General features: G+C 34.2%; 1 protein-coding gene across 1 annotated transcript in view; it reads right to left on the bottom strand.

Moving 5' to 3' along the window:
• The window catches only part of inaE (inactivation no afterpotential E), a 317,391-nt gene that overhangs the window by 36,441 nt on the left and 256,596 nt on the right, over positions 1-24,354 (bottom strand). The window contains exons 7-15 of the mRNA XM_090413252.1: positions 21,969-22,146; positions 21,602-21,686; positions 18,725-18,859; positions 18,524-18,612; positions 18,343-18,415; positions 12,641-12,765; positions 4,920-5,067; positions 3,122-3,205; positions 368-445 (exon numbers count right to left, since the gene is read on the bottom strand). Of these exons, the coding sequence (XP_090269378.1) occupies positions 368-445; positions 3,122-3,205; positions 4,920-5,067; positions 12,641-12,765; positions 18,343-18,415; positions 18,524-18,612; positions 18,725-18,859; positions 21,602-21,686; positions 21,969-22,146 (995 nt within the window). The remainder of the gene's footprint in view (positions 1-367; positions 446-3,121; positions 3,206-4,919; positions 5,068-12,640; positions 12,766-18,342; positions 18,416-18,523; positions 18,613-18,724; positions 18,860-21,601; positions 21,687-21,968; positions 22,147-24,354) is intronic.

Below are 24,354 nucleotides of genomic sequence, written 5' to 3'. Positions count from 1 at the left end.
TACTTTACATTACATTTGAAGAAGCGTTGTACTCCAATAAGTACGATACAAATAAATAAAGTTTGTTTTAAAATGAAAAAAAAAAATACATGCCGCAAATCCATTTAATAATAATTAAATCACAGTAATATGTTGACCTTTGACCAACTGTGAAGCAATGGCAGAATATTTTCTTATTTCTATCTTACTATCTACCAAAAAGTACATCAAAAGTTCATTAGTGTAACTATAATGAATAGTTTGTGGCAAAGCTGCACAACTTACTGGTTAATGGTTTTCTTTAATGTTGAGTATTACGGCATGATTTCGTTTGACTTCGCAGATGGTACAAGTTTCTCTATTTTGTTTACGATTATTTGGTGCTTACCTTATGTCCTAACCAGTCATCATGAAGCGGATCTGTGGGAAGCTGGTCTGCTTCTGCATTCAAGTCTGTGATCACATCCTAGAAAAACAAAATGCGATAAACATGCTATACCGATTGTAAAAAGCATCTATTGGGCGTAATATTTTAAGATAATCATTTACTTTCGATTAAATTATAGTGTGATGAAGAACTTCGTTTCCTTATGATGTAAGACGACCTAGAAAACCAAAGAAAATTCCAAATGGACATCAGTAAAACGTTTTATTCTCCTCTCACCAGATTTGACTATCCAAGAAACGTGATTTTAGCTACAGAAATTGCAGAATTTATCTTCTTTTATTCACCGTTTGAAAATGGTCCGAACGGACACTTTTTAACGAAGGAATGCGTTCTTTTTAACGATATTTATTTTCTCCATAGTCAGAGATTCAGCTCGCTAGTATCGATTTCAGAAAACAATACATTTGTTGTTATATTCCCGAAAGATTAGCAAGATAGTTCATTAAAAATCTGGCCAATTACCCGCGTATATTTCTAAAGCTGTTTTAGGCGGACAGTAAACAATCAAACACCATTTAACAGGCACAATACCAAGTCTTTGTTCCAAGTGCTACACGTTACAAAGATTCCAAATGAGTATTTATAGTAACACCGCAAACAGCTAGCGTGTTTTTAAACTTCTGCCAAGTACCACTTAACACATTCGCATACGCTGATGTGAAGACTTTGCAAATGAATCAGTGACAAACATACAAGAAGTCTAGTGGTATAAGGTCGGGGGACCCCTTATACTCTATTTTTTTTTCTTTCTCGAAGATCATTTCTTTTCAATGAGTAGCATATTTTGTTTAATTCACGAATCCAGTAGCAGTATACGTGAAGAGGAAGAATTTGAATAGTATTATAGATACAAGCATTTGTAATCGTTTACCAAACTCACTGTATTATTCCTCTTTTCAGGGTATATATACGCATGCATATAAGTCATGCAAGTTTTGATTATATTTGTACATTTAGAATATTACCAGTTTTTTGTTATCATCAGGAGATTACTATAAAGTGGTCATACAGTACACCAGTTACTCGTAATTTCGGGTCTACACAAGTCAGAAAAATAAACGATACTCTTGCGGCATTTCAGAAAGGCTTTATAATTGGAACCATAGATAAAAGTTTGTTTTGCTCTATAAAAATGGATTGTTATATAGTTAATTATTCCAAAAATGAGATAGATTTTGCAGTTTAGTACTGGGTTTTACAACTTAGCTCCGATTTATATGAATATGAGAAGTAATCTTATTGAGTCTCCGTAGCTCAGTCGATATAGAGGAAGGCCTGTGGTCGGAAAAACCTAGGTCCGATTCCCGGTAACGTGAGGACTTTATTCGATCTCTTTCGGCCAAAGTGAGTTAATCGTAAGGGGTTTTTTCATCCGGTTTTCGTCCTCCAGAAGAGGCAAACCGGTCCTGTGAACACACGCATCTACAAACATAGGAAACACCGGGAGGCATAGGGACAACCACCTTATCCTCCAGTTACGGTTGCGGTTGTGAAGTATAGTTGGAATAGTTGGAAAGGTCGTGGGCGCTTAAGTACCTGTTAGGACCACTGATGATGATGATAATCTTATCATATTCATAGTCAGTTCCTTTTCCAAGATGTGCTTATTAGAGTTTTTAAAATCAAATTAGTCTTCCAAAAGAAAATCGACCACACAAATGATTCAGGGTTATCACCACCCATTCGTATTCAGACAATGTGATGAAATCTGCAAATAATAAATTATGGGAATCAAAGACCGTAGGCAAAGAAGTCTTCAGAAGTGTTTTGACCAAAACACTGTGTCCGGATTGGAGGTAGGTAGGTAGTTCAGGAGTGTCGGTGGACTATGCTTCAGACTAAACAATTTTGAAATGTTGAAGAATTCTTATTTGAATTTTTATCTTTCTTACTTTGTTAGAGCGATAAAATATTTACAATTTGGCTGCTCTGTATACCAATTGCCAATGCGATGGACACTATTCCATGCTCTCCTAATTGAAGAATTGCAGTTAATTCTAGAACTTGTAGGATATATGATTGAATGGTCCCCTTTTTCTTCTCATATCGCACTGAAGATGATGTTTGTCTTGTAGGACGCTGAATAGCTCAAAGACGAAAAAGCAGTTATCGTTTATAATCCTAATAAACGGCCACACATTATAAATAAATAATAACCCTATTTGTTATTTTAAGTAGATAAACATTATGCTACAAAACAGGGAGACAAACAGCAAAGTCTCCGATATGTTAAAGTTAAATATTTTCTCGAATAAAATTTTGTAAATTGACAGCTTTAAAGGGCAGTACTTAATATCTTCGTAGGTTTTCACATATTTGATTCAAGAAGAGAAGAGAACTAAGCCATTGATTTCTAATCAATGAAGAAAATAGACTGTTTAGTGATATAGTTTGCATATTTTGTTATCTACCAGCTTTTTATATGTAAACTATATCACCATATGTAGTTTCGCCAAGATGAGTAAATATTATGATTGTGAATGGGGATAATCGAATGTTTCGCACTTTTTATTAAATAAAAAGAGATTAATAATAAGCTCAGTCAAACGTCATTCAATTAACAGCAAAACACAAAAAGAGTTTTGCGAAATTGAAATGTTCCAACAGAAATCCATTACATAGAATCATATAGTATGAGAAGAAAATTAAGCCTTTCACTTCTTGAAAGAGAAAAATAAAGAAATCAGAACTTACCTGAAGAGATAAAGTTCCCCGAATGGAAATCACCACAGTCCTTTTTTCATGGTCCAACGCTACAAAAAATGGCGTCTCTCCAATCTGGAAAAAATATTTCAATATGAGAAACTCTTTAAACGCAGCTATAATCAATATTATCAACGAATCAATAAAATGTGACGAAAGAGGGCGCACCTATTCGTATTGACGAATGCAAGTCATGAGTAAATGAAAATGACAGTCGGAACTTTTATTTAATTGAATAATATTTTTAAATATTGCAATTTCAATTGAAAATTTTAAATGTTTCCTTGCTTTCTCTTACTAAGCTAGAGTCACAGTTATTTAGAATTATTACCAAGGATAAGGCGAAATTATGTGGGACGTTTATCGATTGCAAGTATACACTGGCTGATATTTGCTTGTTTCGTTGCGGGGGGGGGGGGACTGGAAGGGAGACGTCTTCTTAAAAATCAGAACGTGAAAAGTAGGACAAGTTGATTTGTTAAAACATGAAAGAAAATTGCAAGTCTGGTGTAATGCGTTATACAACAGAAAACATTGGGAAAAAAATCCTCAGTGAACGGTCCTATCCTGTTCGCACCTTTCAAGCATTATTCAACAACAATTCGAAAAAGTAAAAAAAAAATGTTTCATCATCTTTAAAAAGTTTCTTAGGCGTCTGGCATTTAAAAATATTTCTCCAGCAGATAAATTCACAGCGAATTTCGAGCTCTGAGAAAAATTACTGGAACAAAAGTCGGCAGCAAGTCTGTTATGATCGACCGGTCGGTTGTGAACTCAATTATCAGTCGATCAGCAAAGTCTTTTAGGACCTTGTCAGCAAAGAAAAATATAGTGCGATAAGAAATGTCACACTTAAATGAACATTTTCGCAGTTTCCGAATGCCTATGTGAACTGATCTTTTAAATGATTAGATTCATAGAAAAACAAATACAGAACAAGAATGACAGATAACCACTTCTTATAGCCATCTACAACAGAACGCATCTCATTAAAATGGTTGCAACTATTGATTAGCGAAGCAGATCTAACGATAATCTGTAATAATCCAGTTTATCTAAATGTGTGTTGTTTACTTAGACTTCAATTTTCGTATTGACGAATACATATTCAGGTTAATAATAATGACTACAGACAAATGGCATTCAGAAACGTTGGAAGTATATCAAAAGGTAACGAACTAGATTTTTTTTTTTTTTCAGAAATGATCAACTGGAATAATAAATAAAAATCCCCAGCGAACTGAATGCTTTAAACTTGGATGCTTTGAACTTGATATAGAAATTCTTTAACTGAGTTTCTGGGTGAAGTACAAAACTCTAAATTTAGTAGTAAGGTTCTATCTATCTTATCCTTCTCATCCGTCTAGAACTGATTGGTTCAATCGCCTCCTAATGAGGGGTGACCAGCGTATTAATGCAGCCAGTTCGCCACTCCTCTGTTGCATCCCCCTAAGGGCGTTATTCATGACTGTAACCGTGTGTGTGTTTACGGGACCAGTTTGCCTGCTTGTGGGATGAAAACCCCCAGATAAACTGGTGGAAAAAACCCTGCTGTCCACGCCCAATACCGGCTAACTTGGCTATGGCTTATTATATTCAAATTATTTAAATTATGCTTTCATTATTTGCACTGCACGTATTAACATGCCACACACGATTACAGCAATGAGCATACATGTACCTTGCATTCATAACTGACGCGAACTACGTCATAATATTTAATTTATAATCCAATAAATATTTGCTTACTGCAGAATTATTATTTTGATTTTGTTTGCATTCCACTTACCTCGACATGATACGTTGCGTAAACCACTTCCATGTTATGCATCCTGCATAACTTGCGAAGCGCAGCATAATTACAAAAACAACAGTTATCCGCTACCACAGTAGCTGAGTCATATTTCCGCTTCTCGCTCTGTGTGAAGCAGTAGCACCTGCATGGAAAACAATTTCATTTAGTCGTTTGCAGAATTCTGTGTACGGACAGCACTGCATATATTAGATGTGGCGTGTTGTACCAGGATACCGCGAGCTAAAGACCACACACACACATACACACACACACACACATACAAAACCTATATAAACACTCATTTCATAATAGTATTTTTAATCATTATCGTGTTAGCCATTATATGATGTACAATTGCACCCACAATTATAATATTAATTATATATGTATATACTCATATTTTAATTATTAGTAAACATTTCTCTCAGTTCAATGTAGACACTTTCTTTCTTTATTTATTTTATTCTAACAATTGTTAAGCTAACCATAGCAAGCCTCCTTTTTTGTATGGTTACACGGTGATCAGAATTCATCATAAAAATTATGGAAACAATAATTACCGTGTTATAGTAAAACTTCTGTTTAATATAAACCAACATAATCACTCATCACTCGACGTTTCGACCTTCACATTAAGGTCATCATCTTGAGTATACACACATGCACAAAGAAACAAGCTACACTACAATCTACATGGTATGCTAAAGTTACATTGATTTGGTTAACGGTTAAAACTATTGGCCTGACCTCTGGTGAAAAAAACTTTACCACATCAACGCTAGCGTCCTGTTATTATTATTATCTATTTGGTTACAAAAATAAATTAAGCTACAGAGCAACTCGTTCACATAAAGTTACTCATATAAGTATACATATAAATTAAAACCAAACAGTATGGATGGCGATCAATAAAAGATGAAATAATTGCTTAGAGTCCTAAAGTCAGGGTTTGCTGAAAAACTTGAAGAACCAAGTGGGTAAAGGTATGTCAAACAATTCTTTGGATTTTTATGCCACTATTATTGTTAAGATTAGGATGGTTAATCAAAATTTCATAGGCTTCTTTAAATTCGTATTCATACCTGGTTTTTGTATGATGTAAAGAGCAAGTACTTTTCCAATCAATTTGGTGTAGGGTGTTAAAAGTGTAATCTGAGAGGCCTGCTTCACCAAACTTGTTAAATTTAATGTGTCGTTTGTGTTCTTTTTTATGAATAGGGATTGTATGTCCACTTTCCCCAATATAAGGTAAGTTACAGATGCAATAGGGTGGGTCAATGGGGAGAGAGGATCCTTAGAGGAGTTGAATATGTTTTTTTAATTTTATAGATGGTTTAAAAGTGGCTTTAAGATTATAATGATGTAGAATTCTATTTATTTTTTCTGATAACCCTTTAATGTATGGGATAGCTATGGTTTTACTGTAATCTATATTATATGTATTTTTTGTTGAAGTTTTATGAAGAACTTTATATATGGAATTTTTACTATTTTTGCATTTTGATTCTGTTTTCCTCATTCTCTATGTATTGTTTTCATTTACTCTGAGGAAGACAGTATTCATTGACAGCAAAAAAAGAATAATCTGCCAAGGCAGTGACTAAAATAAAATTTTAAGGAATAAACTAGCAGCATCTTTTCCGGTACTTGCATAGCTCCAATAACCAATAACATTACTGACAGGATGGGTGAAGCACAAGTGCTTTTCATATTCCCCTTTATCTGTAATGAGAGTTGTTTGGGAGTGGGAGATTTGTGAGCAATTAAGCTCGCCCTCTGAGGGCACTTGTGTTAGCTATGAACGGTTGAGAGAAGAACAGCCTTCGGTCTTTTGTGTTTGTAGTAATCAGTCTCGTTGTAATTGACAGCTTGTACGATTAGTGGGTTTGAATGTGAACTTGACTTTACGAAGAATTTTTCTGCAAGATCACGAAGAAGGGAGGAGATGTACGGCGAATCTGTAAATTTCTGACGAACCACGGTGCATCCAGGATTATCCTAAGGCATTGGGATTTATTTTGGATTTTCTGTAATTTTGAAATGTTTGATCTTGAAGTGTGACTCCATGCTGGTGAGGCGTAGGTAATGACTGGACGTATTACCATCCGGTAAAGAAGCAATTTATTATGTAGGTTCAATTTGCTCTTACGGTTGATCAATGGGTAGAGCTGAGCTATGACTTTGGAAGATTTGGAGCAAATGAGATTGATGTGTTTGTTGAAAAAGAGTTTCTTATCCATTAATACCCAAGATATTTGGTCTCTGATTGCCATGGAATCTTTTGACCAGAGAGCAGGATGTCCTCTTTGTTGCAGATTTTTCTTCTTGAAAACATTATGGCTGAGCTTTTGAGGGGTTCACTTGAATCCTCAAGTTGGTGAACCAGTTTGCTAGCTCATTGATACTTCCTTGGAGTCTAGTGATTGCTAGGCGAGGGCTGAGTGATCTAGCTAGAATAGCGGTGTCGTCGGCATAAAGGGCCGTAGTAGTTGTTCTTGGATTGAGAGGAATATCTGCCATGTAAGTTGTGAAAAGTATTGGGGCCAGAAGAGAACCTTGAGGTACTCCCGCCAGAATTTTGCACCTTGAAGAAACAATTCTGTTGAGTTTTACTTGCATGTATCTTTCATTGATATATGAATATATGAGTTTCACTAGTTTAATTGGGATATTGTTTTCAATTAGTTTGAAGATAAGGCCTTGATGCCAGACCTTATCAAAGGCCTTGGCAACATCCAAAAACACAGCAGCAGTGTGAAGGTGCCAGTTAAAACCATGAGTGATGTGTTCTGTTAGTCGGTGAATTTGTTGCACCGTGTTGTGAGCTTTGCGAAACCCAAATTGCTCATTTGGGATTATTTACTGTTTGTTCACTGCTGATTGTAGTCTTGATAGGATGACCTTTTCTGTTACTTTGCCAAGACAGGAAAGAAGACTGATGGGCCTGTAGCTTTGGGGAAGTTGTGGGTTATTGCCAGGCTTTTTCAGAGGTATAATGTCCGCGATTTTCCAATCTGTGGGGAAGTACTGGAATCTTAAGATGGAATTGGTAATATTAACTAGATGAATTATGGCTTTCCGTGGGAGTAGCTTTATTATTCTATTGGTAATGCCATCAGGGCCGGGGGCCTTTTTATTCTTCAGATGGGAAATGATATTCATTATTTCTGTTGGTGATGTGGGGGTGATGGTTTCTGAATCATCCTTAGGCTGACTTAGTGCATTTCTAACTTTACGATGAACTTTGTGAATGAGATTGACATTTAAATTTGCGTAAGATGGGCTGCATTGATTTTCCAGATTGTCAATTAGGGATTCTACTTTTTCTTCATCTGTGTGTGCAATTCCAAGATTGGTCTTTAAAGGGGGAAGTGGTTGTCTTTTGGTACGAAGAGATTTTACAAACTTCCACATGGAGTTATCTTCTGGGTTGATTTCTTTGAGTTTGGTTTCCCATTTGGAGTTCCTGTGAATCTGGAGGGCTTCTCGCACCTGTCTGTTCAAAGTGTTTAAGGTTGCTTTGTCCTGCAGGGCTTGCATAGATTATGTTAGACAATATCAATTATATATTTTTTAAAATGGTAGCCTAACAGAATCTTATGCTTATAATATAATATTTAAGAACTAAGCGAGATATTCTAAGAAATAAATTTAAAAATGTAACTACTTTAAGTTTTAATATATTTTTTAAATTTATTAAAAAAATTTATTATATGTATATAGGACGTAACACAAATTACGTTAACAGGATATACATTTGAGAAAAAATTAAATGAGTAAACTCTGCTTGACAGTCGATTTATCTGAGTCATTCATTACCTCATCTTACTGTTTCTATAATATTTATTTACAATTTCCTAAAATTAGTCACAAAAGTTTTTATTTTCCAATTTAATGGTCCATTCATTTGGCAAAAATTAGTTCTACAGGGTAAAGGGATTTTATTAGGATTGTGGATAAAATACTTCTTCTTGCATACGTGTAGACGACATATAAAAAAACAATACCCAAAATGCATATAATTCCGAAGCATTGAAAGTAAACTAAAAACAACAGAATTTCTAGAAAGTTACAAAAGAGACATGTGGAAATGGTCAAGTTATAAAAATGGAAGAATTAAACTAAATATATACAACAATAATCACGTCAAAGGATTTGATAAGAGCAATAACAATTGTGGTATTCCTACTTATACTATTTATAAAACATAATAAAGGCGATAATAAAATTATAGAAGTATATATACGAGTATTTTAAGCTTCTGTTGCAAATGGAATCATTTCTGATACTCTCCTTTGTTTTCATTACTATTCATTTCAAGTCAACCCACTACGACGTTATCTACAAGTACCTTCTGATTTCTCCTTATATTTACCACTGGATTATGCTCCAGAATTCATTACAACATTCACAATATGCTAACTGTACTGAAGATAATTCATACGAAGACTTAAATATGCCCAATGGAGAAATCCTAACTGCTTCTATCAGTTTCATTACCTCCTTCATAATGGCAACTAAAACACAACTCAGTCGTATCGAAGCGTCATGTACCGTGAATAATTCACGTCCGTCTACAATTCGTTAGGGAAACAGTGTTTGGGCGTCGATCTGTCACACGATGACACCAGAGAATGATGATGATGTTCAAAAGCCTAACACACGCTCACACTTGTTTCGAAGCAGTCGTCATTTACACGGGAGTTGATACAACGACAAATACAAGATGGGAGTGTATTCTCACTGCATTCTACATAACAGTGTCTGTGTGTGGGCGCGTGCGAGTTGCTCCAAGTAGCGTTCGCAAAGTCTCCTTCAATTTTGATTCACAAGCCTTCGACGTGGCAAAAGTTTGGGAACTACTTTTAGTAGTTGCCAAACATTTTTTTATTATTGTTATCGCAACGATACAATCGGTTGACTCTGAAAACTTAAGTGACATCGGCGGTTTTGCAGCCCGCTAGATGAAGTGTTGAATATCGATTAGGTACAGTCACCATCATCACATATGTTTGGGCAATGCACGTGATTTGAGATTTCATGCATAATGCGCGAATGCAACGAGGGAGTGCATAATGTCTCCATATTTCGAGACACTTCCACCTTTCATCAGACAAATTGTAATTTATTTGTTTATGTTTTTAATGTAAATCCTATCCACGAAACGTTTTAAACGTATAGCACCCTTAGAACTATGAATAAGGTAAGGAATGTAATCCAGGAATCCTACTCTCATTTATCATCGAAAAGACATTCACAGTTAAAACGAAATCTGGTAATTAAAACCAATTCTGTGGACTGAAACTGTACAATTGCAGAATTTACAGCTTCTAGATCAGTTTAGTAGTGAATCTGCTTATTTGGTTCTTATCATCACTTGCACTTTACAGGCTTTTACAGTGAAAATTGTTCAGTCATAGAAGTATGTTCAGTCATAGTTCTATCATGAGACAACGTGTAAAATAGGAAAGATGTGGAAAGAATGCTCAAATGTTAAGTCGAGAATGAGCTTGGGTGATTTAGGTCGCTGTCTTGTTATTAACATTAATCAATTTGCGATCTTTAAATATTCACTTTAGGAAGCCTACAAAATGTTGTTTGAACACATTAAAATGTGATCCGTCTATGACATTTTGATGCATAATAATATCTGCCAGTAGGTTTTAAATTTTTAACGGTTTGATAGATTTCAAATTTAAAAAAAATAAAAAAAATAAAGAAATTCGTAACGCACGCAACTGGAAGCAAGTGTTCTGGTTGTTTCGGGGAAAAAAATGAAATTTTGTTCCCAGCATTTCTACAGTTAGAAGTAGATTTGCAAATATTTGTTGAAAACATCCAACTTCAGAAATCCTACTTAGTCCGATGTCAACAATTTTAATCTAATATCAGTCTTTTTAAAATATTCGATATCAAGACTTTAAAAATTTAAATAATATCCAATAAATGTGAACACGTGTACATTATAACTTTTATTTATTTTTTTTTTTCATTGACTAAATCTAGTCGTTTACGATCTTTGTTAATAAAGTCAGATATCAATAATATATCTTTAAGAAATTGCTGTTGATTTAATTGTGTATGAGGTTGACGTAGTCGTATCACATGGCAGGATTTCATCCTTCTAGAAACTGTAGAGTTTCATTCTGCAGAACAGACAAAACGGCCAAATAAACTCGCGCAATTTATAGACCACTACTACTTACCTCACAGCCTTTGTTGCTTCCATTGAAATTTATAAACAATAACATGCTTGTATATTGCTAATTCCTTGAGTCGTTAAACTCAACAGCTCTTTTCATTGCATTTGATTCCTTTAAGTCCCCGGTGAAAATTTTGAAATCAAACCAAGTTCGCAGTTATTATAACTGGACGCCCCTGCCCCACGATATTCATGCCGCACGCGACGAATTTTCGCTATCAATCACTTCAAAACTTCGAAATAAAACTCACCATTGGAATCGTAGAAACAAATCAGCATTGTCTTTTGACTTCTCCAAGCGATTGTTTTTCGGATGCCCATCTTCTGGTGGCCTCCACTCAGACTTTGGCGCTTTGTTTCGGGCTCATGCGCAAAACACCACGTTTCGTCACCAGTAACGATCATTTCAAGGAAGTTTGAGTCCTTACGAGCCGTTTTAATGAGGTCCTTGCAGGGTTCAATTTCATACATTTTTTGGTCGTCGGTCAACTTGTGGAAAACAAATCGCGAATTCAATTTACGAAGGCCCAAACTCTCGGTCAAAATGTTGTGCACAGTTCACTTTGGAATCCCCAGTTCACCTTTAATCAATCTCATGGACGATTTCGGGTTTTCTTTGATAATATCACGCACTTTTTTTGGATGTTAACTTCGCTCAGTCCAGTTTTTGGACGGCCTGGCTTTTCGTCGTCCTCAAGCATCTCACGACCACTTTGAAATCGCTTAACCATTCGTAAACTTGAGTACGGGATAAGCATTCATCACCGTATGTTTTTTGAAGCATTTGATGCGTTTCGGTTAAACGTTTACCAAGTTTAACATAACAGATCAATCGCAGCTCTTTGTTTGAAACTCATTTTCCGACCGTTTGTCAAAACACACTGTCACTCTTGGCACCAAAACTCAAAACTTGGCTTTTAATGAAACAAATATCATAGCCAGTTGACACAACACTAATGAAGGTTGCCGCTTTCGTCAACAAAAAAGGTAGAACAGGTGGCACCATTAGTTTCTTCTATTTTTGAGAAGTTCGGTTTCTTTTTTGGTATATACATCCTCTGTGTATATACCAAGAAGTTGGTATATACACAGAGGGTGTATATACCAACTTCTTATGTCTGCTAATTTCGTATGCTATCTCTCCTCAAATTTGCTTGATTTTAAGGAATAAAAAACGTTGAATTTCCAGATGTAAAATCATGCCACCTCCGTATGAAACTGGCTAACTTACCTCTCGCTGAAAAGCCCTTATAAAAGTTCTTCACGTCACAAACAAGATACAAAAATCCGATGGATTCGAATTATTAAAAATAAATATCGAAATAAATGAATTTCTTTAATAATTAAAGAAATTCATTTATTTGTTTTTTATTAGATGAAAGTGACGACATACTTTTCTTTTGGAATATAAATCATGGCTAGCATTTCATTTGAATTTGTTCTTTTGTGACTACAGCACCCTACAACTAACAATAAGGCTAAGGATGGAGAGGAATTTGAGAAAGAGATTTACCTTAAATACGGACAGAGTTGGCAACATCCTGTTCCACTGTTCACCATCATAAACATGGGCCACCCATAAACTGCTAAGGCGTAATGAAAATAGTGGGTAATGGTGCGAACCTCCTCAGCTACGACCTAATAATAAAACAAAGAAAAAGATGTAAAACGCTTTGTTCATTGGACATCTTACAAAATCAGCTTTTATTCTTTCATTGGACTTCAATCATCGACGCCAAGGATTCTGTTCAACTGAAGATAAGATTTAGTTACAAAGAAGCCAATACTAAGATTTTCCTTAATCTCGAACCGGTATTTGTCTTACCTTGCAATGTAACCATCGCACGCATTTAGCAATCACACACACACACACACACACACACACACACACACACACACACACACACACACACACACACACACACACACACACACACACACACACACACACACACACACACACACACACACACACACACACACACACACACACACACACACACACACACACACACTTTCTCTCTCTCTCTGTCTCTTTCTCAAGTTCTTAAGAAAATAGTGTGTGTGAGAGAGAGAGAGAGAGAGCGAGTCGAGATACGCTGCACATTAGCATTCCACTCACAGTCGGCGCTTGTACAAATATGAGTGCATTAGAATACTCGAAGAAGTTACTGCATTAGGCAAACATCACAAGGATAATTTCTTTTGCTCAGCCGACGTGGAAATTCTCTTAGCATGCACCGCAGCTGTGACGTTCACAGGTGTCATAAATACTCGCGAAGAAATATACCCAAGGGATAAAAATGAAACCATGTCTATTAAAAATAAACAGTGAAAAGTGAAATTGCGTAAGTCCAAATGAATTCGAATGTATCTGATCAAGGTGGGGAACAGATCAAAGGAAAGGCACCGCAGGGTCACGAAAAGTTATGTCGTTCAGTCAAGGAACGAGACAAATAACCAGAAATATCTTGTGTAGATGGTGTGATCCGTGTGGAGAGAGAAAATTATTCCCAACAATTTACGTATCCAAGAAAGGAAAGTGGTCAGCTTCACGTGACGTTTTACATGCCTTGTCTCGCTTTTTTTTTCGGGAGGGAGGTGAGAATATCTTCCACTGGTTGTAACACTTGCTTGCTGCATACGGATCTAAGCTTCGTTCAAGTTTAGATGATGATGATCAAGCTATCTGTAAAACTAGAGAAATATTCAATCAGAAGTAAGTCAGACAGCGTAGGACATTTGGGATATTAACACTGATGTCAAAGTCCCAACATGGTAAAAGAGAGATCCAATACAAATACAATCATATCGAACTTTAAGGTTTCGAGTTTATACTATTTTTTTCAATCGAAACATTTCTATAAGGAAAAAAGAATTTACATCTCTGATGCATTTCTGATGGACACAGCCCCAGTGGTGTAAAAAGTTGTGTCCTTTTTAGTTCGTAACATTTTATCGAGCTGTCCATGGCCCTGTGGTGGCATGCATTCTTCGTCAGTATTTATATCACGAGATTCTGTTGTATGTGTGTGTGTGTGTGTGTGCAGGCACGTGTGTGGAATATAGAGAAGAACAGTGGAAAAGCGAGTTGAAAGTATTCTTACTAACTTTGAAATATGGACTATAAGGTAGAAGATGAGTTTGATAGACGGGCAAAGAAGAGTGCAAGAAAAGAAACGTGATCTAAATGCACGAAGAAGAAAGAAAAAAATGGAATAAAAATGAAATATGAGCAGCTATTGAGGAATGGATTAAGATACTCTATACACAGTCAGTGGCTGTAGAAATCGCGCCACCTTGCGAATGATAAGTATTTCAGAGGGGTTCTTTTGTATAAAATATCACACTCTGCCCTTTCGGTATACGATATTTCTTTTGCGGTTGCAAGTACTGTATATATTAAGAGAATGCTTCTATTGTTTCTGCATCGATCGTTTTCTCATACCAATCGTTCATCGACTGTTTTTTTGCTCTTAGACAGCAATTTATTCTTGTTAGAAAAAATTATAATGGATTTACGGGTCTTGTTTCATATTGTTAAATTGTGAATAAAAGTATTTTGTAAATTATAATACTTCATTCATGTTTAAAATAATCCTCCATGTCATAAGCAAGACTTATAAATATTATTTGTTGTTAGTCTCTTGCTTAAAATTTGTTATTCGTGTATTTCCCTTGAATTTTGTCAGTTATTATTTAATTATATAATTTTAGAATATGTCATAATAATAAAAAGGCTCTGTATTAAATGTCATTTATTTTATTACTTTATTCCTTTAATAATATTATAAGAAATATGTAACTTTTATGTGCCTTATGTGAACTGTGAACTGTGTTTTTTATTATTGTAAATGAAAGGGAAAGTAAATTTAAGGAATTCTGCTAATGAGATTTGATTGGTCACTGTCAAGGAAACGGAGTTATTTTTAGGTAGTGCGTGATTGGAGCGTGGAGTACTGTATACAAAGGGAGAGCTGAACTGGTCAGAACCGGATTTTGGGGGGAAAGAGGAGAATAGAGTTAATTAGAAAACGAAAGTAAGATATAAGCAGAAGCCAAGCACAGAGATAGGTAGTGAGTGGCAGAAGGGAATTAATATATGTCGATATTCGACTAGAAAGGACAAGGAATTAATAGGCATTTTGAATTCCTTCTATGGCAGTTCTGATACTACAATAAATTCCAAATGGTTAGTGGAAGAATAGTGCAGAACGGAAGTTAATACATAGAAGAAAATAAGGAATTAGTAGAGAACTTAAACCAAGAGCATCAAGACTTGTGTATTTCTGTGTCGATAATTCAGTTATTATAGTGGAAGATTTCTTTGAATTGTGTTGCCATAAAGTAGAAGTCAACCAGAATTTCAAATGTGCCTATGCGAATTCGACGTGTAGAAGCTGTAACCCGGTAAGAGTTGTCCTTTCTATAATCTGTGAAGCTATGACAGTTAACTCCGTCGGATATATTTTGACCTTAGCTGTGATGTTATGTCAATTAATGGTCGCATGTTAGATGTACTGAAGTATTTCCCCTCGAAATAATAAGTGTTATGTTGATCTAAGTGTTAGCTGACTGAGAAAGAATATAGTGTAGCCTGTCATAAGATTAGTTATTGTAACATTTGGAAGGTTAAACTTTTAAGAACTAATCTCGACTTGATTGACTGAGCATAAAGAAAACTGAAAAATGAATGTTTGATAGTTAATGGATTGTAATTATTCTGAATACTTTAAACTGAACTAATATATTTATGATTTAATTCATCTAATTGGATAGAGAGAACTATGTGAAAGAATTACTGATGCTTTAAGAATTAAGAAGTGCCAACATTAGCTATAATCCTCAAACCTAAATAAAAATTACTAACATCTGAATACGAATTTTTGCAATTGTTCAATTTGATAACCATTTGCAGATAGTTATACTTGAATGTATATGTTGTACTGTTCCACATTAAATGTTTTCTTTTGTTGAGTTAAACTTGGTGTTTGCCTGATTTTCTTTCATTGCAGCGCTCATAAAATTAATCGGACCTTTGCAGAAGCCTTAAAGCTATTAATAACCTCGGCCTCAAGAAAAAGTGATAATATAAGTATAGTTGATGATTGATTCCTCTATATTATTTAGACTAATCTGAATATAGGGTGGCGCAGTATAATATAAATTTCTTTATATTCAGATGAGCATCAATCAACAACTAATGAATAAAAATGGAATTTAAAGAGGTAAAGATAAGATTAACAGACCAAAATGGAACAGTCAGTTAAGTGGGACGTTCCAACAATATTCTCTGGATGCGGCGAATTCAGTGTGCAATTAGTCTTAATCAAACGCTATTTTTTCATGAAAAATACGCTTATCGACAGCCACAACATTTCGCCTTTAATGAATTTGTAATATTAAACACACACTAATGATATTTTCATATCTATTTTTGCCACACTTTGATTTTAAATCGAAAGAACGGACCCTATTTGTAAATATTAACTTCATTTTCATTGGGATCATCTTTAGAATCCTCACTGATGTTCCAACATTTCCAGTCTACGTTTCGAAAGTTTTGAGAAGTCTTATTGGATCATAGAGTGTCAGTTCTTAACTCTTCTGAAGAAAATTATTGAGACCAAGCGTAGATGAACTTATCACCAACTACGTGCATTCATTGATTCCATGTTGGCAACTTTCCATGTCTTTTAGTGGGTCCTTGAGCTTGTGATTAGAGATAAAACAAACTCAAGGCGTTTTGGAGCAAAGAAGAGGACTATTGTGAGGTTGTAATGCGTAATATTCACGATTTGTGCTCACATTCTTCCTCAGGCAACTGACAATTCTGACTTAATAAACAGAAGCATTTCTGCAGAAAAATAACCATTCCTTTCTCTTCAAATTTGTTGGGAAAACCTCCTCAAATCATCAAGGTCAAGGGTACGAAATATATTCTTTCTAGATCTTCAATGATAAGCTTATTTCACCAGTCTTCTTTGAATTGGGATACAAGTTGTCCCTTCAGTAGACAAAACTAAAGTTGTCTGAAGAACATAATATTAAACGTTGGGAAAAGGAATTCGGGAGAATGAGTAGGGAGGGATACATCTAGAATATCACACTACAATTATAATTGTTTTCTTAGAAAAAATATCAAATTTTCAGAATAGAAACATAGCAACTTAACATAATTTAAAAATCCAGTTTATCTGAAAAGCTTCTTGTATTTATATATTTAGAAAATGACGTCACATGAAAGGGGTGGGAGGTTAGAAGTATTATGACATTAGTGACTAATGTCATAAATTTTGACTTGTGACTAATCTTATGATGTTCCTATAAAAGAAGACCAAAGTCAGTTTATTTTCTCTCCCAAACAAACGGCATTTGTTATTCGTCCAGCTACACCGCAGTAGAATTATTTATTGCAAAAATATTTGATGCTATCAAACATTTTTCAATAGTCGATAAACCTGTCCATACAAAAGAGTCACATTAAATATCCACAAAAGTAGCATCTTCTAGTTACACAATTAATTCATAGTGAATAGATGCAAAAATGATTCTCTGAATGATTTAGTTTTTTTTTTATGATAGATAAGATTAAATTAAAATTAGCGATCGATGTAAAAGAGTTAACATATTCTGTACATTCTTTCAAAAAGGAAACCATTCGTTATCAATGGAAATGATAATTAAACACGTAGATAAACTATTGAAGAGAAATGGAAAACCTTTCTCAACAATGGGATGAGTAATTGTTAGCTTAACAATGGGAACGATAAAAAAAAGCAGTTGGGAACAATAGAAGCTTGGTTAGAAGCAACAATTGAAACACAGCACAAAATGAATAAAGAAAACAGGCTGCAGTGTTTAAACATTATACGACATTGAACTGGTTCGATTAGAGTATATAAGTATAAGAAGTGGCTTGTCTCCTCTCTCCACTTTCCGTGCGATAAACAATTTATTCTCACAGAATGATATGGTTCAAGTCGTATTACACTTGTTACCTAATTTTGGTTGGAATGTAGAATCATTTTATTCTTATTAAGTTTGTAATTAGTTTCCTTTGAGAAAGTAATGCTGGTTACCTTCATTTCGATTCCTGTTACGTAATTTCATTAAAACATAGATTAAACTTTCATTCTTAGGAAATAACAATTAGCTCACTAAACCTTTGAAAGAGTAATTTATGGTTTCTTTTATTTAGTAAAAGCAATCTACCTTAAGAGCGACAATGGTGCGATAATTGTTGGAAGTAACAATTAAAAGATGACTCGAGACAACAACAATAACACTGAGCCATTGTTTGAAATAATAATTCAAATAGAACAGTCGAAAGCAACAATGAGGGTAACGTTGATTGAAATAAAGAGAGTTCAACTTTAGCTATGATTGATGACACGAGTCACTTACTGCATGAGTGATGTCCAGGAACTTGGTAGATGGGGTAATGGGAACTCCGGACAGGAACTGGTAAGTTTCATCATTTTGCTGCAAGAACAAAATCATTATGCAAGTATCAAGGCTGTTTACTCACTTAAGCCTTTCTATGATAACTTTAGCGTAACATTATAGCTATCTGTAGAATACTTTTGTGATTTACCTGATTTACAACTGCTTGCCTCTCAAGTCTTTGGTATTTACGTAGCAATACGAGGCCTGCTACCACGTCAGACGGAACCACATCCAGATCACGAAAAAACTCGGAAAGTAATTTGGCAATTTCCGCGAAGGAATTCTAAGAAGAAGACAAACATCTCTGAACATTTCAACTGCGACTTTGTTGGCAAATTTTGCCAAATATTAAATAGTAAACTAGAATCTAAAATTCAAAATAAAATCATGTTAAACTGGAACTTTGACGAAAACATAAATGCTGGTATTTTACAATTATATTATATATTTTTTAAAAAATTCGAGTTCATAAATTACGGTTTGACATGTCTAAGAATTATCTCTCTCCTTTGGAATCTTTTTCTTGATCCACACAAACTTTCAACCGAGCTATTGCTGCAAGGATAGATTGCTATCGAAATGTCAAAGCGTGTATTAGGTCCCTTATCAACGATGGAACTCCGAGATTTCCCTAAACGACAGGTTTTTTGTGTTGACCTTCTTCTGGTGACACTTAAATTTATTATAATGATCTTTTTTAAGTTTTATCGCTCTTTTTAATGGATTTCCGCATGATATCATCCGATGGAGCGTGTTCTCGATATGGGGACGCTTGAAAATCGATTAGAAATTATTTAAAATCATGACTTAATAGACCTTGACATAATTCTAATAGTTATAACTTGGAATATGAGAATGACGGGTTGTGATAGTTATGATCACTCGCTATTCAAATAATTAATGAAACTATTCTAGTTTTAAATGTTCCGTTTGAATAATTAGACATTTCAATACCATGTTTTGAGATTTTTTTTTCTTGTGGAACGATTAAGATAATTTATCGTATCCTACCTACTTAAGTAGTTAGTAGGCCTGCTAGAACTGTCTTGGACAATCTGCAGGATGTGTGACGAATTTAGCACTCCGTTGATGTCCACTATATCTGTAAGTTGCGTATGTTCTCAGTAAGGTTGGATTTTTTGCGATAGGAAAAAAAAAGTTTTTGAAGAAGATATTGTGTTAGGATCGATTAACCCTGCGTTATACTGAAAAGGAATTTTGTAGTCCTTTTAATTAGATTTGAACCTCTGTTTTTTTCGACTAAGTGATGTGCGACTAACTTCCAACATCACAAATGTAACGGTTTGTATCTTTATATTTCTTAAGACTTATACATTTCTTTGAAAATCTAAAAGAAATTCAAATTCAAGCTTATCGTTACTGTTCTAAATTGGATCTCGGAGAATTTCCTTAGCACTCATTTTTAAATCTTAACGCATCTTCATATCTACTTTATATATTTTTTCTTTTATGAAATGCTTATCCAGTTATTTTCCAATTGATTCTATAACAGCGAATATGTTTATTTAGAAATCTATTTTAGTTATGCTATATACTATAGTATTATACTATAATACTATTTTTTTTTTGATAGTTAATATTTGGTCCTTTTCACTAAATATGATAAATTATATTGGATTTATTGGACCATGCTTTAGATAAAACATATGTATACATAATCGTCGACAAGTTTCGCCAGCTGGGGTCTGTCTGGCTTTATCAAGACGAGAAAGGTTATACTAACATTAAATGCTAAAACAGAAGAATGCAGTAACGACTTAAAAAACAGTTAAACAATTTGAAGAGCACGCGTGACATCAAAAGCATAAAGCGTGGAGACTTACTCATTGTTATTAAACCGCGTTTTATAATTTTTCGCGTAATTGAGTTTTGCTAAACATAATGAATTAAGTTTTTCCAAATATCTTTTAATATTGTTGTCTCCTGTCCGTAGTACTACTGCAGCTTCTTTAATGGTTCTCCATCTGAAATCTTCTTCAATGTATGGCATGGAGCTGTTGTCCCAATCAATGGAATGGTTCGAAATTGAGAAATGATGTGCTAATCCTGAGGTGTCTGTTCTGTTATTATTTACCTCACCGATATGTTCCTTCTTTCGGGTTTCTAGGCTTTGTGAAGTTTGGCTTATGTAAGTCAGTCCACACGAACACGGTATGCTGTAAACTCCTGCGTATTTGTAGAAAGAGATGATGTCTTTAGGAGATCTTAATAAGTGCCGTGTAGTTAAAATAGGTTTAAAAGCAACTCTGATGTTAAAAGGCTTCATGATTCTTGCTATTTTGATGGAGACTGAGCCTGCATAAGGTATGACAATGGACGATACGTACTGTGTCGCTAGAGATTGTTGCTTTTATAGAAGATCTTTTTAATTATATTTTATGAATAACCATTTTTGATAGAGTTTTTGATATAAGTGAGAGCTCAGCAAGTACATCGTTTTCCTCTGTGATGATATTTTTGCTCTTTTTTTATCATATGTTTTTTAAGTCGTTACTGCATTCTTTTGTTAGCCATTAATGTTAGTATAACCTTACCCGTTTTGATAAAGCCAGACAGACCCCAGCTGGCGAAACTTGTCGACGATTATGTACATATGTTTTATCTAAACCATAGTCCAATAAATCCAATATAATGTATCATATTTACTATAATACTAGGTTAAAAGTATTCTATAGTAGTTAGGATTAATAATTTTTAATGTTATTCTATGAGGATTAGGGTTATCACGTTTAATATACTTATAGCAATTAAATGTACGTAAAATTTAAAATCAATTTCATTCTTTGAAAATCTATTTAAATAAAACGAAGCCTAAATTTTAAATGAGCCTATTGAACACTTTTAATTTCAGTCACATGACTAGGTATTAATCAATTTATATTTCTGAGATATTGTTTTACTTGCTCAATTATAGGGTTAATTATATTGTCGTGTACTAAATGCTATTGAAGCAAGCTAAGGGGGGAAATATAAATATTAAAATAAATAAATAAAAAACACTTACTCGATGCCTGTCAGACCTTCCCATGCAACAGAACAACAATCTACACCTCTTGTTCCAACTGTTTTGATATTCTCTTATTGCTTTCCTGTAACAATGCATCAAAATAAAAAATAAAAAAAATTAAAGGATTAGTAATTACAAAGGTTTTCAATAAATTACATTCTCTAGTCGTTAGGTTTAAATCATTCTCAATACTGAGATTTAGAAGTTAGGTTAGTAACTCGTTATATTGAATACAAGACAACCGACCTTATTAATTAAATTAAATTCGTATTTAATTAATTCAATGCGAATTTAATTAATGTCGATCATCTGATATGGTTATTACGGAAATATTTCCTGGTTACGTTCAACAGATGATCCGTACCTGTGTCTCCAATTTCGATGGCCGCTTCCGGACCTTTTATATCGAAATTTCGCCCTTCCTTCCCGTAGACTACGTTGATACCTTTTCATCTTCACCCATGACCTGCCGGCAGCATCAAATGTACACCACGTCGTAACCAGCACGATTAATAGGACGCACCAGTTGCAAATGATGATACCTGGAAATGAAATGAATACTGAGAGAGAGAAATCCGAGTTTAATTTACGTTATTTATTATATATTATGTTCGAGACTATTCCTTCCTATGACTATTTAATATGAACAATACCATTTATGTTTGCAAATAACTAACAAAGTGACCATTGTTTCAAACAACTGAAGTTAGTTTTATGCAGACGCCATCCAATCTGCTTTTGATTGTTGAATATCATGATCACGTGTCTCTTAATGTAACATCGCTGTGAAGTATTGCAGTTTCGTTTGATTATTTTCAAATATCCTGAAGTTTTATGATTTCTGTTAAGACTATTTTCCTTGTTACTCTTCAATAGTTTCACGGAAATCTCTTTCCGATTTAAAGAAGTATTCTGAATAAATGAATTTCTGCATGCAGCTTATCTTATTGTTAGAATAAATAAAATGGTCTCCCGTTTATCTCAGTGACAAAAGTCGGTCTTGTATTTTTATTTTAACATATGCCGTCATAACAAACACAGATCACTTTGTTTTCTTTTTTTATTTTTTATTCTACGGCATAATGCACTCATTAAGCGGTATAGTACCAAGGTGGTGCCCACATATCCAACTTAGAAAGAAATTGGCAACTTGCCAGCTGGAGCTTAAGGTTTCTTAAGCTCCAAATGGCGGTTTCTGTATTCGTTGGTCAGTCTATGATTTTTTTTTTTTGAGTAATTTTATAGGTGCTAATGTGGCATATTTACATGATTAAACCCAGGTGGATTATAGTTATTCATTTTCTCTCATTAGGCATTCACACAACAACATAATTTTGGAAAGTATACATAATATTTTTATTCTACGAGTTGAATGCCATTGGTGTAAATGAAGTAGAACGAGTGGCTGGAGGTCATTACGTTTCATTTGGTTCGTTATGTATTTCAATAAGATTCGGAAGGGAAAAAAATTTAAATTAATGACATGAACCAGCAGCTACGAAAATAAATGTGCTAAATAGCATTCGTTAGGGGCATTTCGGGAGTTTATAATGTGCTTCAACGAATGTGCACTCTTTGCAAAAAGAACACAGTATCTGCTCCATTATTGCCACTGTTCCATGATTATTGATGTTCTACTGCTTAATTGGTATACTTCTGGACTTCCTTTATAATTCTTATGCATTTAATCGGCTAATTAATCGAAGATATATATTCTCAAACTTGGGCTAACACTTTATTTATTTTTTTAATTTTAAATTTTAATTAATTTAGGAGGTTGCAATACTTTTAGCAGTAGTATAAAACCATTATCTACAGTTTGTTTTTCTTGTATCTTTCTGCCTAGAAATGGTAGTAAACTCCTCATACGCCCGCCCAGTGCTAAAATATATATAAAATGTATTGAATATCGTCCACAGAAAGAGAATGTGAATGAAATTTGTTACTTGAGAGTTTAGTGATTACCAAAAAAAAAAGAAAAAGAGTTTGTTTATACAGCACTACTTTTTTAAAAATTAAAGAAAAGATCTTTGAACTTCAAGACGTTCTACAGACCAGCGAGTAAAATAATAGAGAGAATATTGAAAAGGTATCTCTATAGGAAATTAGAGCATATTATGGATCCATTTTAATAGCTACAGAAACTGAAAAATTACCAGATAGCTTAACAGAATCTTTGGAAATTACAGTTGCTTTGGTATGTACTATTTATAAGACACGAGCTCTTCCTAGCATTGTTGGCTTTTTATTAGTGTTTAGATAAGATTTCACTGGCCGGACAGCTGTGATAGCTGGTATTTCTATATAACACGTGAAAGTGTCAGGAGAGACAACATAATTATAAATTGATATTCGTTATCCACAAGCTTTAATAACAAATAATAATAATAATACTTTTTTATGATAATACAATTACTGTTTTAAACAGACACTCATTTACAATACCTACTTTTGATGTACTATCCCCTGACGATAAATGCAAAGTAATATCGAAACTGCTTCAGCAAAACACATAATGAAATATAATGAATTACTAAAAAGAAAAACAAATCGTCACAAAAATCTTCATAATAAAATGGCGACTTTTCTATTCATAAAATATTGGTGACCGTAATTTTTATAGTGACAAGGAACATTGTTTAGACTAACGGGGTTGTTGCCTCAAGTGTAACAATCCACTTCAAAAAAAAAAAAAAAAAACGTACGAGATATTCTTGAATAATAAACAGAACAATGTAGGAAAAAAATCT

This window comes from Typopeltis vanoorti, chromosome 23 (assembly GCF_054136105.1).
Source record: "Typopeltis vanoorti isolate ZY-2024b chromosome 23, IOZ_Tvanoo_1.0, whole genome shotgun sequence".
Taxonomy (NCBI): domain Eukaryota; kingdom Metazoa; phylum Arthropoda; class Arachnida; order Uropygi; family Thelyphonidae; genus Typopeltis; species Typopeltis vanoorti.
Note: the sequence above shows the minus strand (reverse complement) of the source record. Positions and strands in the feature narration are given on the sequence as shown.